This window comes from Myotis yumanensis, unplaced genomic scaffold (assembly GCF_028538775.1).
Source record: "Myotis yumanensis isolate MYYU_CA2020_CCGP unplaced genomic scaffold, mMyoYum1.0.hap1 SCAF_11, whole genome shotgun sequence".
In the NCBI taxonomy this organism is placed as follows: Eukaryota; Metazoa; Chordata; class Mammalia; order Chiroptera; family Vespertilionidae; genus Myotis; species Myotis yumanensis.
The window spans coordinates 68,486,632-68,500,547 of record NW_027223762.1 but is presented as its reverse complement, the minus strand read 5'-3'; the positions used below and the strand labels follow the sequence as shown (position 1 = coordinate 68,500,547).

General features: G+C 49.4%; 1 protein-coding gene across 1 annotated transcript in view; it reads left to right on the top strand.

The window, feature by feature from the left end:
- The window catches only part of TGFBRAP1 (transforming growth factor beta receptor associated protein 1), a 62,074-nt gene that overhangs the window by 37,686 nt on the left and 10,472 nt on the right, over positions 1-13,916 (top strand). The window contains exons 4-7 of the mRNA XM_070429841.1: positions 1,979-2,133; positions 4,876-4,958; positions 6,943-7,284; positions 8,999-9,056. Of these exons, the coding sequence (XP_070285942.1) occupies positions 1,979-2,133; positions 4,876-4,958; positions 6,943-7,284; positions 8,999-9,056 (638 nt within the window). The remainder of the gene's footprint in view (positions 1-1,978; positions 2,134-4,875; positions 4,959-6,942; positions 7,285-8,998; positions 9,057-13,916) is intronic.

Below are 13,916 nucleotides of genomic sequence, written 5' to 3'. Positions count from 1 at the left end.
GAGCGTTTTTAAATGTACTGAAGAGTTGAGAGAAGACAAAGGAAACCTCTGTGCACCGTCCACTTAGATGTAGCGCCTAACGTTGAAGTGGAGGACCACACAGCGTTTAAACCGTAATGCTCCAGCCTGCCTCTCCTCAGAATCAGGGCACTTTCCTCCGTGACCACACCACCCATCCGCACCTTAGAGAGTGAGCTCCCATGTCCTGCCTGTGTCAGATTCCCCCAGGGGTCCTAGAATGCTTACTATGATCTTTTCTTTGGGCCAGGAACTAGTCCAGATTCCTGCATTGCGTGTATCGTTTACGGATCTTAGCTTACCACACGTTGCCCTTCCTTTTTGAGATGCTGGGGATGTGAACTTCCGAGGACTCACCTGGCATGTTAAGCCCCTCAGCTTCCAGCTGGAGGCCTGGCACAGCCTCAGAGGACACATTTCATAACGGTGTTCAGTGCCGTGTACCTCGGGTGCTGAGGTGGGCGGGTCATGCACACCGAGGGGCTGTTGATGTGCCCACCCTAGGTGGAGCAAGGGGGGATTCCGGGGAACAGGGACTCCAGCACAGAGAGGGGACAGAGTCTCCTGAGTATGGGAAAAGCTAGTTTGGTTGTGAGAACAGAAGACAGATAATCAGACTAGAGAGCAGAGCGGGAGGACCAGGGAGGGAGATGCGGTGACGATCCAGGCCAGGAGACGAGGGCTGGCTGGGCTGCAGTGGGCAGGAGTGCAGGGGAGGCGAGCTGACAGCAGCAAAGGCGTGGCTGACCGGAACTCTCCTTGAGGCAGAAAGAGAAGCTGTGCCAATGCTTCCTGTGAACATGTAATAGTTCGCTTAACACGTGTCCCCAGGGCGCAGCAGAACTCAACAGCTTTGTACTGGACTCTGGGACATGGGTCACTCAATTGGTTGTAGCGTCATCCCATGCATCAAAAGGTTGTGGGTTCGATTCCAGGTCAGGGCACATACCTAGTTTACGGGCTCGATCCCTGCTTGGGGCACCTACGGGAGGCGACTGATTGATGTTTCTCTCTCTAGCTCTTTCTTTCTCTCTCTCTAAAAATCAAGCATTTCCTCAAGTGAGGATTAAAAAAATAAAGCTTTGTACTAGGACAGTGATGGCGAACCTATGACATGCGTGTCAGAGGTGACAACGTGAACTCATTTTTTTTTGGTTGATCTTTCTTTGTTAAATGGCATTTAAATATATAAAATAAATATCAAAAATATAAGTCTTTGTTTTACTATGGTTGCAAATATAAAAAAATTTCTATATGTGACACGGCACCAGAGTTAAGTTAGGGTTTTTCAAAATGCTGACACGCAGAGCTCAAAAGGTTCGCCATCACTGTCCTAGGAGCTGGTCTTGGATTGTAGTTGCACGCCTGGGTGGATGCCTGTGCAAGGTCCCCCAGGTGAAATGGGGTGACATTGTTGGCCACGGTCAGGGTGACTCACAGCTGTGTAGGGAGTGAGTAAGGTAGTGCCGAGATGTGGAGGTGTTTGTATGGCAGGTGAGTATGAAATACTATCTCATCGTTCAGAATGTTGTGTTATAATCTTGTTTCCTGTAAAGTACCTAACATGAACAGAAAATAAAATTTTGAAAGTTTTATATGAGGTACATCCTAATTCGGACCGACAATTTTCCATAACTGATCTCTATCACCTCATTGGACTGTATATTGTATATCTACTCAACTGGTTGTAAATTTGTCAGCACTTTTAAATAAAAACAATGCAAAAAAGGATATTTTATACTTTGGAAATGTAGTGTTAAGACTTTGGCCTTTGCTGACAGTTGAAAGTATGGGATGAAGAAGAGAGAGGCGTTATCATTTCTAGTTTTTATGGTGATTTTGTGTGGGCGAACACCAGTGAAACTGATCAGCAAGTCAGAGCGGGGTCAGTGTGGGGAGCAGTGTGTTTTCTTGCCGGCAGTATGTCTTCCCCTTTCCAATTGGTTGACTTTCTTCCCAGGAAGAGTGATTGTCGCCACAAGTAAAGGAGTTTACATCTTGGTTCCCTTACCTCTGGAAAAACAAATACAGGATCTTCTAGCAAGCCACAGAGTGGAGGAGGCGTTGGTTTTAGCAAAAGGAGCCCGGAGGAATATTCCAAAGGAAAAATTTCAGGTCTGTAGCTACTGATGGAGGAAGCATGCCTCCGGGGCAGTAAGCAGAAAGCATTCAGGGTTAGCCCCACACAGAAGCCCTTCTTGTGTGCCGACCGCTCGGGCGGAGTTCTCTCGGCACATCCCACTGTGCAGGTAGGAAACGGGTGCAGAGCCGCAGGACACGGCCGACAGCCAGGTCAGGCTGGGAGCCTCCGGCTTCTGTGCTCGGTACACAGAGCTGTGTTTCTGATCAACTTCCTTCCTCAGTGGCCTTCAAAGAAGAATCAGGGCATAATTCTGAAAGCCAAGAGTAGCAGCAGGTTACTTTGTTTCCTCCTTTAGAATTTTATTTGTTGGGATGGACTGAATTGTAAAAGTTTAGGTTTCTATTTTCTACAGGTTAACCATACTGATAACTGTCTAATACTGCAGGAACCCACCTAGTTAATTTCCTTAGGAGAAAACTCAATGCACTTAAGAAACATGAGCTTTCGTAGAGTTGGTATGAATAAATGTAATGGATATAATAATCACAAGTTATTCTTATTTCTAATGAAGTCACATTCCCTAACAATTGCTTCTTGATCGGCTGTCAGGTTAATTCAGGTTATGTTCTGGAGTCGGGAGAAAAAGAAATGTGATGTGAGTGAGTGTACATTCATGTGAATGTCTAAGTCAGTGATTCCCAAAATGGGTGCTACCGCCCCCCGGTGGGCGCTGCAGAGATCCAGGGGGGCGGTGATGGCCACAGGTGCATTTGGGGGTGATGAGTAACTGCTATTAAAATTAAAAAAAAAATTAATTTCCAGGGGCTGAGTAATATTTTTTCTGGAAAGGGGGCGGTAGGCCAAATAAGTTTGGGAGCCACTGGTCTAAGTCATCGTTGAAAGGGCTCATGGACGTAGAGTAACCCTTCACAGTCCATGGCTGTGACTGCTGTGGAATGAGAGGATGCTTTATGCTGAAAAAGGTAGGTTCTAAAAGCGAGAGGCAGGAAGTGTACTTAGTGCTTATGGGGTATGAAAGAAGGCATCTTTTCTCTATTTAAATAGTGATGAACTCTCATCCTTCTAATTTTTTAAAGTAAGACCTACCTATTAGCTCTCAGCAGGGGGCAGCAAAAGCAAAAGGAAGAAAGTGCCTGCTCAGGGCCTGCTGTGCTTTCCTTACACCGCCAGCCAGTGGCCCAGAGGAGCCGGTAGCCAGACCTGAGACCCTGCTGGGCCCCTCACTTCTCTCGCCTGTGTATCAGGGACCCCTGAGCTGCCGCCTGCAGACGAGTTGGATGGCTGGACAGGCCGGTCCTGGGGTGCCCCTCCTTGAGCACGTGCGCACACACACACGTGCTTGCACACTCACACGTGCACACTCATGTGCACACTTTAAGTTTGTAACATTTTCTTAGAGAGGCTCTCCTGGTTCTTTGTCTGCTTTTGCCTTTTCTCCTCTCTTCTTGCCACGAGTAGACATATGCAGTGAGTATTAAGAACATTACTAGCCGCCTTGCTCTCTGGTCCGATATCTCAGTCGGCGTGTCCCCTCTCTAACATGCTGTTTGCCTTCTCCCTGTTGCTGCAAACACACACAGCCCTGGGACCCTCAGAAGGACCTCGGGTTCAGCCCTTTCTCTGTGCCCGTCGTTGCAGTTGATTGGTGTCAGCAGCCTCCTCGGGGTGCCTGCTCCATCCTCCATGCCACCCTGGGGTGATCTTTCTAAACTGCAGACCACATCCTGGCGTAAAATGCATCAGTGGGGGCCTCCTGCCTACAGTAAAGTCCACACCCTGCAGGTGCTTCAGATCGGCCCCGCCCGCTTCCCTCCTCTCCTGCCCCCTCTGTCGCCCTGCGAATCGTGCCTGAACCACAGTTCACCTCACAGGGTAGAGGACCTGGGGAACAGCGGTTGAGCCCTGCAGTGTGAAAGCCCTCTGAGAGGCATTTTAAACATTTCAGTCCTCAGAGCAGGTAAAACATAACCAGTACAGTCTGCAGAGACAGGAAGGCACAGCAGCTGGTGAGAGCAGAGCGCTGGGGCCTGTCTCCCTGTGCGGACCTGCCGTGCACCTGCCGCGCACTCGCACACCTCTCCCCCCTTGCTCTACTGGAGCGACTTCCATGTGCTGTAAATTACTATTTCGATACCTTGTTGAAATATGCCTGTTCTCGAGCCTTCCCGGCTCCTGGGTACACTCTTATTTCTCGGTTTCCCACCTCTGCTCATTTCTGGGCTGTGCTACAAAGCAATGGGTCCGCGTGAGTCACAGCTGTGGACCGGGCTCCCAACAACCCTGATGGGATGGGTGTGAAGCAGAGGTGGTTGTTTAGGGGTAACCTCTCCTGAAGGGGCTGTGTTTTTAGGGTTAGATGTGACCCTTATCATAAGGTACATTACTTACTTTAACGTTAGGATGCGTGCGACCAAATGCTAGCCCAGGCTTAGAGATGCCGGAAAGGGAGAGGAAGGAGCCAGGTGGTCAGGAGACTGGCATCTCACCGTTCACCCCCTTCTCTTCATTTAAAGCAGGAACTGATCTTGCTCCACTGAGCGCTAGGGAGGGATTATCAAGTTTGACTGAGGGGCTGGGAGTAAAGGAGTATTTCTTCTAGAGATCCAAAGAGACAGAGAATGTGGCGCTTTAAGAAAGAGGCATCGAGGAGACAAAGGTGTGTGTCCAACGTTTCCTTGATTTGTGTCATGTGCTGTGGATGGTATTTCTGTCGAAGCTTCTAAGCGTGGATCTGATAGCTGTCTTTCTTTCAGGGAATGTACAGAAGAATCCTGCAGCAGGCGGGCTTCATACACTTTGCACAACTGCAGTTCCTGGAAGCTAAAGAGCTCTTCAGGTAATTCGAGGTGCTGAGCAGGACTTCCGAGGGTCCCTCTGTGCTCAGGGCTCCATTCCACCTCGATGCTGCGGTGGGAGGTGCTGCCCTGGTTAGATGGTACCCATCCCCTGCACCCTCGGTCTTAGTTTAGCTGTCCCGTATCTTAGAGGGTGGGGCTGATGCGGGCGTACAGGACAGGAGAGGGGAGTTTAAAGAGTGGATTTGATAACGTGGAGGGTTTTTAGGAAAATACTATTGTTCACTTTTCCTTTTCTCCAGAGGTTTCACAGGAAGCTATGAGTTTAGAACAAGAGCAGGCAGTTCTGGGAGGACTTATGAAAACGATTCCCTAAAGACTATAAATGGCCCGTCATAGTTAGCTCGCTCAGGAAGTTGTGTTTCTCCCGGGAGGTTCCCAGCAACATGAGTAACGCTGTCTGTACCAGGGCCATCCGCCCTCGCCCCTTGCCCGCTCCCGTCTCACCCGTTCTCCCAGCTGCCCTGCCCTCTCACACTGTGTGCCCAGCATGCTTTGCAGAAGATTAGGTGAAACCTGTACCGTCGTCTGAGTACCCATTAACGCATTGCCTATGAGCAGCTTTCAGAATGCGGGGCTGGAGCAGAGCCTGCGGTGGGAGCCGCCACAGGCTGTGCTGGTCTGTGCGGCCTCCAGGGCCTGCGCTCAGGAGGAGCCGCGCCTGCCGCCAGCGCCCGGCGCCATGCACTGGGGCTCTGATCGTGTCCCTGGTCCCGGATTAGTTGCAGAGAACAGACTCTGGCTAAAGAAGGGGTTCCCGTGTGAGCCTGGTGCCCGCTAACCTTTTGCCTGCAGAAGTTCTCCGCTGTTGTCATCTGCGCCTGGATGATCACTAGCTTTGGGGTCGGGGAGGAGTCCTGGTCCCTGTGGGCTGACACTCTCACTCACACCTGGTCTTGTCCCCGTGGAATTGGCAGCCTCCTCATTGGGGTCTTCCGTCACGTCACGGGTTAATTTAAAATACAGGTGAACGGTCATGGTGCGCTCCTAGGAAAGTTTGCCGATTTTGTCAGAATAAATGTGGGGCCTGTCCATGGTCAACACGGGCTCCTGTGCTTTCCACGTCAGCCTCTGTATCACTTACCGTTACATCGACTGCTGCTCGCTTTTGTCAGCGAGGCCGGGGAAGTGCAGGTTTGAGGGGGACCCTCCTGGGACAGGCATGATTCTGCCTTCCCTTCCTGTGCCCTCGGCAGACCATGCTAATAATACTCGTGATTTTTTCCTCACTCCATTTGCTGTTAGAAGTTTGGTGCTGCTCACATGGCCGGTGCCCGCACCTCGAACCCTCCCACCCTCCCACTCTCCCACCCTCCCACGGCGGGTGTGTCCCACAGGCGGCTCTGACCCTGGGCCAGGCCTGAGGCTTTGCTGGCATTGCTGTTGTTAGCACTGTGGGCAGAACTGGGGCGGAGGGAGGTGAGGGGAGAGGGAGCGGTGATGTGGTAGCGATGGGCATTCCTGGAGGGCCTCCTGGGCCTTGCGAGGTGAGGACTGCTGGCCGCTTGAGTCCTCAGGAGTTCCTGGAAAGGGCCGCGGTGCCCGTGTCCCGGGTCCCAGGTGCCTGCTGAGGAAGCTGGAAGCTGGGGTCCCGAAGAGCCTGTAGGACGTCCAGCAGCCGGGGAGGAAGCAGTGCAGGACGACCCAACGCTGATGGGTGTTGCCTTTGTGTCTTTCTTTGCCCTGGGGCCCCGGGGAGCCACAGCCCGTGGCGTGCGGCTGTCTCAGAGTTTCACTGCAGCACGTGTTGTGCGTCCTCTCTCTGGTCCCCTCCCTCTGTGTGAGATCAGGTGGTGGCACTCGGCTCAGGGATGCTGTGCCTCACGTGCGGGTGAAGGCGGTCTCTGCGGTGGTGCATCGCTTTCCTGCTCCGTGCGCAGCGTGCCCGCCCTCCAGTGCTGTTTGTGTGCCTACGTGCACTCTCTCTCTCTTTTTGCTTCATTTAGTTTGACACTGTAATTGCAGAAGCGGCCAGCTTGACGTCCGGGAGCTGATCTCTCTGTGCCCCTTCCTGTTGCCCACCTCCTCTTCATTCACGCGGTCTCACCCTCCTCTCCACGAGTACGCAGACCTGAACCAGCTGACCCAGGGCGACCAGGAGAAGGCGGCCAAGTGCAAGCGCTTCCTCATGACCTACCTGGAAGAAGTGCGCAGCTCAGAGGTGGTCCACGGCTACAAGGAGGACGTGGACACGGCCCTGCTCAAGCTGTACGCCGAGGCCGGCCACGCCAGCCTGCTGGACCTCCTGGTCACCGAGAACGCCTGCCTGCTGGCTGACAGCGCTGCCTGGCTGGAGAAGCACAAGCGGTGAGTGTGCTCCGCGTGCCCAGCTTCCTGCTTGGCCTTCCCTCCCGTGGGGAGGCTGCTGTGAAGCCGATGAAGCCAGTGGGTTTGAGTTGCCAAGGCCCTCAAGGGGCTGCCCTGAAGTCCCAGTGACAGCCAGCGCCCTCCAGTGGCATCTTCCGTGTGGAGCTAACCAGCCTGTCGTAAGTGAAGTGGTCCTCAGGTTGCTCCTGTTCCAGGTAGGATTCGCCTGCGGAAGACACCAGTGTTTGTTGGCACAGTTAATAGCGCACGTTACCCACTGATGCCCAGTTTGAATAGATAGACAGACATCTGGATAAATAGATAAGAGGGGCCTTCTTGGTCTCGTGGGTAAGAGGTTATGGCTTAAAACTGTCTTTGTTACGGGCACGCGTTAGTAGGGGGCCACCCCCTCGCCCCTCGTGCGAGGGCAGTTAATCCGAGGACACGGATTGGGTGCTGGTGGCAGCTTCCTCCTCCTGGGATGTCACGTGGTCGAATCTTCTGGGTCTCACGAGTTTTTTCTTTAAAAGTGTTGGGTGACCCCCACGCTCCACTTGGCAATAAGGTTCTTGGTCTGTGTTTTTGTTATGTATTTGAAATGACAACTGCCCTGGTGAAATCTCACGGGGATTGGGTGGGTCCAGTGCTTGACCCTGTTCAGAGGCCAAGACAAGAGTCTGGTGGTTGGTCTCCACGTGGCGCTGCTCCTCCAGCTGTCCCTCCGATTCCTGAACGCGTGTGGAGTGGAGTCCTTTTGTTTAGGACCAGAAAATACGCTGACACCTCTCGGTAGTGATGGGATGACAGGGTCCGGAGAGTCAGCCATATCCTGGGAGTTTGCTCTGTGTGGGAAGAAATCTGACACCTCCTGGGTCCCTTGCTCCAGTCCCCTGCTGGGGAGGAGGGGACCAGGAGCAGGACACACCTGCAGAACTCGGAAGGGTGGCCGTGGCTCACTGCCCAGGCAATGCTAATGTCATTGCTAATCCTTTCTACTTGCTCAAGGTCACACAGTCATAAGTAATGCAGCCTGAATAGAAACTCATGTCCTTGAACTCTGGTGGCCTCCCCCAGGACTTTCCCTGATGTTCTATTCTCTGTGATGCCTGGATCCTGTTGGTCTTTACTGCTGTTCATGTTCAAACTCCTTACTCCTTGCAATAATAGTTCAGATAGCAAACCTTCCAAATAGTCCTTTAATATTAGATTAAAGTGGCTAACTGAAGATCTATGAAATTATAGTAATATTTGAAGCAAATTGTAAAGAAATTTCAAATGTGATATTCCATAGTAAAGTCATAGTTTTATTGGTCAGCTTATCTTAGACTTGAATGTGTTTTTTTGGAAATTGATAGGGCATAAATTTTTTATTTTAATCCTCACCTGATAATATGCTTAGAGAGAGACAGAAAGGTTGATGTTAGAGAGAAACATTGATTGGTTGCCTCCTGTACATGCCCAACCAGGGATGGAACCCACAGCCTGAGGATGTGCTCCGACCAGGAGTCGAACCTGACGCTTTTGGTGCCCGGGAGGACAGGCCAACTATCTGCCACTGTCCAGGGTGCTGGGCGTGCATTTCACACCATAAGTAAATAAGCAGAAACGAGGACCTTGTTGCTGAACTCTGAGTGGGGAGAAGGCAGGGTGGGGGGTCACTGTGGGGTGCCCCACAGAAGGCGGGAGGGGCACTCACCACGCTGTTTTCCTACAGGTATTTTGCACTGGGACTGCTCTACCACCATAATGACCAGGACGCGGCTGCAGTTCAGGTTAGTTCAAACACACGTTGGCATTATTGGGAAACCAGTCCGTGTGCCTTAGTGTAGCTTAAAAGTCATCACAACTTGAGAGAGACCACTTTCCCCTGATCTGTAAGCTTTTGTAAACGACAAGACGACTACTGTTTTTAGAAAGTAAATGTCTTGAGAATGTGGGCCAAGAATTTTTCCTTTGTCTTTACATCTCTTCATAAGAACATTATGAAGGCTGAGTTTTTTGAAATCTTAAGAAATAAAATATGCTTTCTTATTGAGGCTTCAGACATTTGCCTTCACTGCCTTATTAGAAAATTAACACTGGGAATAACGGTTCGTTTTATAATTTCCTGCTAATGTTAGCGAATTTATAATATTAATAACTGTTAATGAGAGTAACGATTGCCAGAGAGCTGGTAAATTATTATCCCTGTGTCATCTGTGACAAAACTAAAACTGGTTGCCGGCCAGTGGTAGGGCGTCGACCTATGGACTGGGCGGTCATGTTTGGCTTCCCAGTTGGGGTACATGCCCGGGTTGCTGGCTCCATCCCCACTGTGGGGTATGCAGGAGACAGCTGATCAATGATTCTCTCTCATCGTTGATGTTTCTATTTCTCTGTTCCTCTTCCTTCTCTCTGAAATTGCAAAAATATTTAAAAACACACAAAACTGAAGATGGTCAAGGCAGGTTCAAACCACTGACCAGCGGTAGAGCTGGGGGTGGAACCAGAACTGGCCGGATGCGGAGCCTGAATCAAGTGACCAAGTGTTAGTCTTGCATCTGGCAGCATCTGACTGACCGCTCTCACACTCTTGGGAGACCATTCCCCTGTGGTAGTTGCCATCCACTGGGATTGCTGTGGTTTTTATGGAAAGGAAAGTCTTTTTTTTTTTTCAATTATAGTTTACATTTAATATTATTTTGTATTAGTTTCAGGTGTACAGCATAGTGGTTAGACAATCCATATACTTTTTTTTTTTGTGTGTGTGTGTGTGTTTTAAAATTTTTTTTTTTTTTGAAAATTTTTTTTTTAATTAAATCTTTATTGTTCAGATTATTACATTTGTTCCTCTTTTTTCCCCCCATAACTCCCCTCCTTCCAGCTCCCACCCCACCCTCCACCCTCACTCCCCACCCACTGTGTTCATCCATAGGTGCATGATTTTTGTCCAGTCACTTCCCGCATCTCCCACACCCCTTTTCCCCCCAAGAATAGTCAGTCTATTCCCTTTCTATGTCCCTGATTCTATTATAATCACCAGTTCATTCTGTACATCAGGTTATTTATTCACTTGATTCTTAGATTCATTTGTTGATAGATGCATGTTTGTTGTTCATAATTTGTATCTTTACCTTTTTCTTCTTCTTCCTCTTCTTAAAGGATACCTTTCAGCATTTCATATAATACTGGTTTGGCGGTGATGAACTCCTTTAGTTTTTCCTTATCTGTGAAGCTCTTTATCTGACCTTCAATTCTGAATGATAGCTTTGCTGGATAAAGTAATCTTGGTTGTAGGTTCTTGGTATTCAGCACTTTGAATATTTCTTGCCATTCCCTTCTGGCCTGCAAAGTTTCTGTTGAGAAATCAGCTGACAGTCGTATGGGTATTCCCTTGTAGGTAATTGAGCCTCTTTCTCTTGCTGCTTTTAAGATTTTCTCTTTGTCTTTTGCTCTTGGCATTTTAATGATGATGTGTCTTGGTGTGGTCCTCTTTGGATTCCTTTTGTTTGGGGTTCTCTGCGCTTCTTGGACCTGTAAGTCCATTTCTTTCTCCAGATGGGGGAAGTTTTCTGCCATTATTTCTTGAAATAGGTTTTCAATATCTTGCTGTCTCTCATCTTCTGGCACTCCAATAATTCTGATATTAGTCCGCTTAAAGCTGTCCCAGAGGCTCCTTACCCTATCTTCACACTTTCGGATTCTTTTTTCATTTTGCTTTTCCAATTGGGTGTTTTTTGTCGAATCTTTGGTTTGATTCTTGTGCTCCTCTGGTCTGCTATTGGGTATAATATTCTTTATTTCAGTCCGTGTATGCTTACTTTCTAATTTCTTTATCGTAGCATCGAGGGTCTCATTAGTTTTCGTGAGGCTCTGCACAAATTTATGGCAAGCCCTCAAAATTGCGATTCTTAGCTCCATATCCTCCATTTCTGTCATGTTTTTTTGTCTCTGCATCTTTTATGCTTTCTTGGTGCACCCCCTTGTGGTCTCTGTGCGCAGTCTTGTTCTAGCCAAGCCTTAATTGTTGTAGTTAACACTAGAGGGATTTGACCGCCAGGCCGACTGGCTATAGGAATCAGCTGTATGGAAAACGTCTGCCTTCTGGGGAGGCGCTAATCCAGCCTTTGCCTGAGGCAATCGGCAAATGGCTGTGCGCAGGGTTTTGGCGGGGCGGGCTCAACAGGGCGGGCGGAGGGAGCAGTTATGGCCACGCTCAGTCCCGTTCCCAGAGGCTCTGCTTCTCAGAACCCCGGCAGCCGCTGCAAACCTCAGAGAGAAAGCTGCCCTCAGGTTCCAACTGATGCCGGATAATCCCGCTTCTCCCGTTTGAGTCTGGGTCCCTAGAGACTCGCCCGGATCTGGAGCCCAGAGTCTGAGACTCACTCCCGACAGAAAACGACAACCGCGCCCTCAGCCACCAGCCCGCTTTGCGCGCGCACCTCGGTACCTTTGTATTTTCCACACTGCGCCGCCTCTGAGCCTCGATTTGCTCTTCTCTTTCCTTCTAGTTGTAGAGTCTCTCTTCAGCCAGCCTTCCTGTGGTTCTGGGTGATGTCCGTTCAGTCTTTTAGTTGTATTTTTGAAATGGTTGTTTGCGACAGCGGTCTCCGGTGTTTACCTACGCCGCCATCTTGGTCTCGCCCAATCCATATACTTTTTAAAAATTTTTTAGTGTTGAAAGTATTACATATGTCTCCTTTTCCCCCCATTGACCTCTCCCAGCCTGTCCCTGTCCCGCCAGCCCAGGCCTTCACCCCCCTACTATCTGTGTCCATTGGTTATGCTTATATGCATGCAAGTTCTTTGGTTGGTCTCTTACCCTCTGCCCCCCGCCTTCCCTCTAAGGTAGTGGTTCTCAACCTTCTGGCCCTTTAAATACAGTTCCTCATGTTGTGACCCAACCATAAAATTATTATTTTCGTTGCTACTTCATAACTGTAACGTTGCTACTGTTATGAATCGTAATGTAAATATCTGATATGCAGGATGGTCTTAGGCGACCCCTGTGAAAGGGTCATTCGACCGCCAGAGGGGTCGCGACCCATAGGTTGAGAACCGCTGCTCTAAGGTTTGATGGCTGTTTAATGCTTCTATGTCTCTGGATCTATTTTTGTTCATCAGTTTATGTTGTTCATTATATTCCACAAATGAGTGAGATCATGTGATACTTATCTTTCTCTGACTGGCTTATTTCACTTAGCATAATGCTCTCCAGTTCCATCCATGCTATTGGAAATGGTAGGAGTTCCTTCCTTTTTACAGTAGCATAGTATTCCATTGTGTAGATGTACCACAGTTTTCTGATCCATTTGTCTGCTGATGGGCATTTAGGCTGTTTTTAAATCTTAGCTATGGTGAATTGTGCTGCTATGAACAGAGGGGTGCACCTGTTCTGATTGGTGTTTCTGATTTCTTGGGATGTATTCCTAGAAGTGGGCTCATGGGTCAAATGGGAGTTCCATTTTTAGTTTTTTGAGGGCCCCCCGTACAGTCTTCCACAGAGCTGCCCCGGTCGCAGTCCCTTGGGTTGCTTTGTGCCACAGTTTCCCCGTGGGCCTTCTTTTCTGTGCTTTGTGAACAGCCACGACCACCAGCACCACTCAGCAAGCTGAGGCAGCTCCCTGACTTTGGCAAAGGCACACTCACATTTGCTTAAACTATTGTGGCAGCATCACTGCAGAACAGGCTGAGAGAGAAAAATGGTTCCCGCCAGCAGGCACCCATGGCTGAGAGTAGATTTGAGTGTCAAAGATAAATTTTTATCTGTAAAAAATCAATAAAATACATATTTTTTAAAAAAAAGAATTATAGCTTGATATACATGTAATAATATTAGCAGAGGTATATATAGAGATTTACAAAATTGAAATAATATGAAAAAATCTCACTATATGATAGACAACCACTATGTTTTTAAAGTGACACATTTTAGTGTGTCTGTGATCAGATTATTTGGTTTAGGGAACTCAGTGTTGAAGAACCTGGTGCCATAAAATATGTTGGCACGCCGATCGTCGGACTCAGCCGCTGCTGCCTGCCCGTTTCTGGGGCTTCTGGCTGGTGGCATGGCCCGCAGTGCAGCGCGGAGGAGAGCGCGGAGGCACGGGCAGCGGCCCCTCTGCCCCGACGCTGCCCCAGCTGGGCTCGAAGGCAAGCTTCACTTCACGGCAGGAAGTTCTGCAAGAAATGGCAGAGGCCTCTCGTTACAGCCTGTCCCGGGGCCTTGTGCAAAGGCTGTCGGACACTAGGGGACAGAATCAGAGCGTTTGAAAGGGCAGTGTCTATCACAGTAGGAAAAAGACTTTAGGTGAGGAATTCCTGGAATGGAGAAGGTGGAGACGGCCTGGCCAGCGGTCCTGGGTGACTTCGGTGCTGAGCTGTCAGTGACCACGTTGCTTTTGTGCAGAAACTTGCTGGACACACCCACCTCTCCCACACAGGGCGTGTGTGACCTGTGTCACTGACGTCACTAAAGAGGGGGGAATAGGACAGGTGCTTTGTTTTCTTGATTTCCTGAGCCATGCCTTCTACACTTCTTTATTTCTCTGAGAAAAAGTTAAATTTGACTTAAGCACTTAAAATTTGTCCGACTGCTTTTAAGTATTAAAAGGCCAAATAAGTAAGTGCGTGCCCTTTCTCAGCCGCTTCTA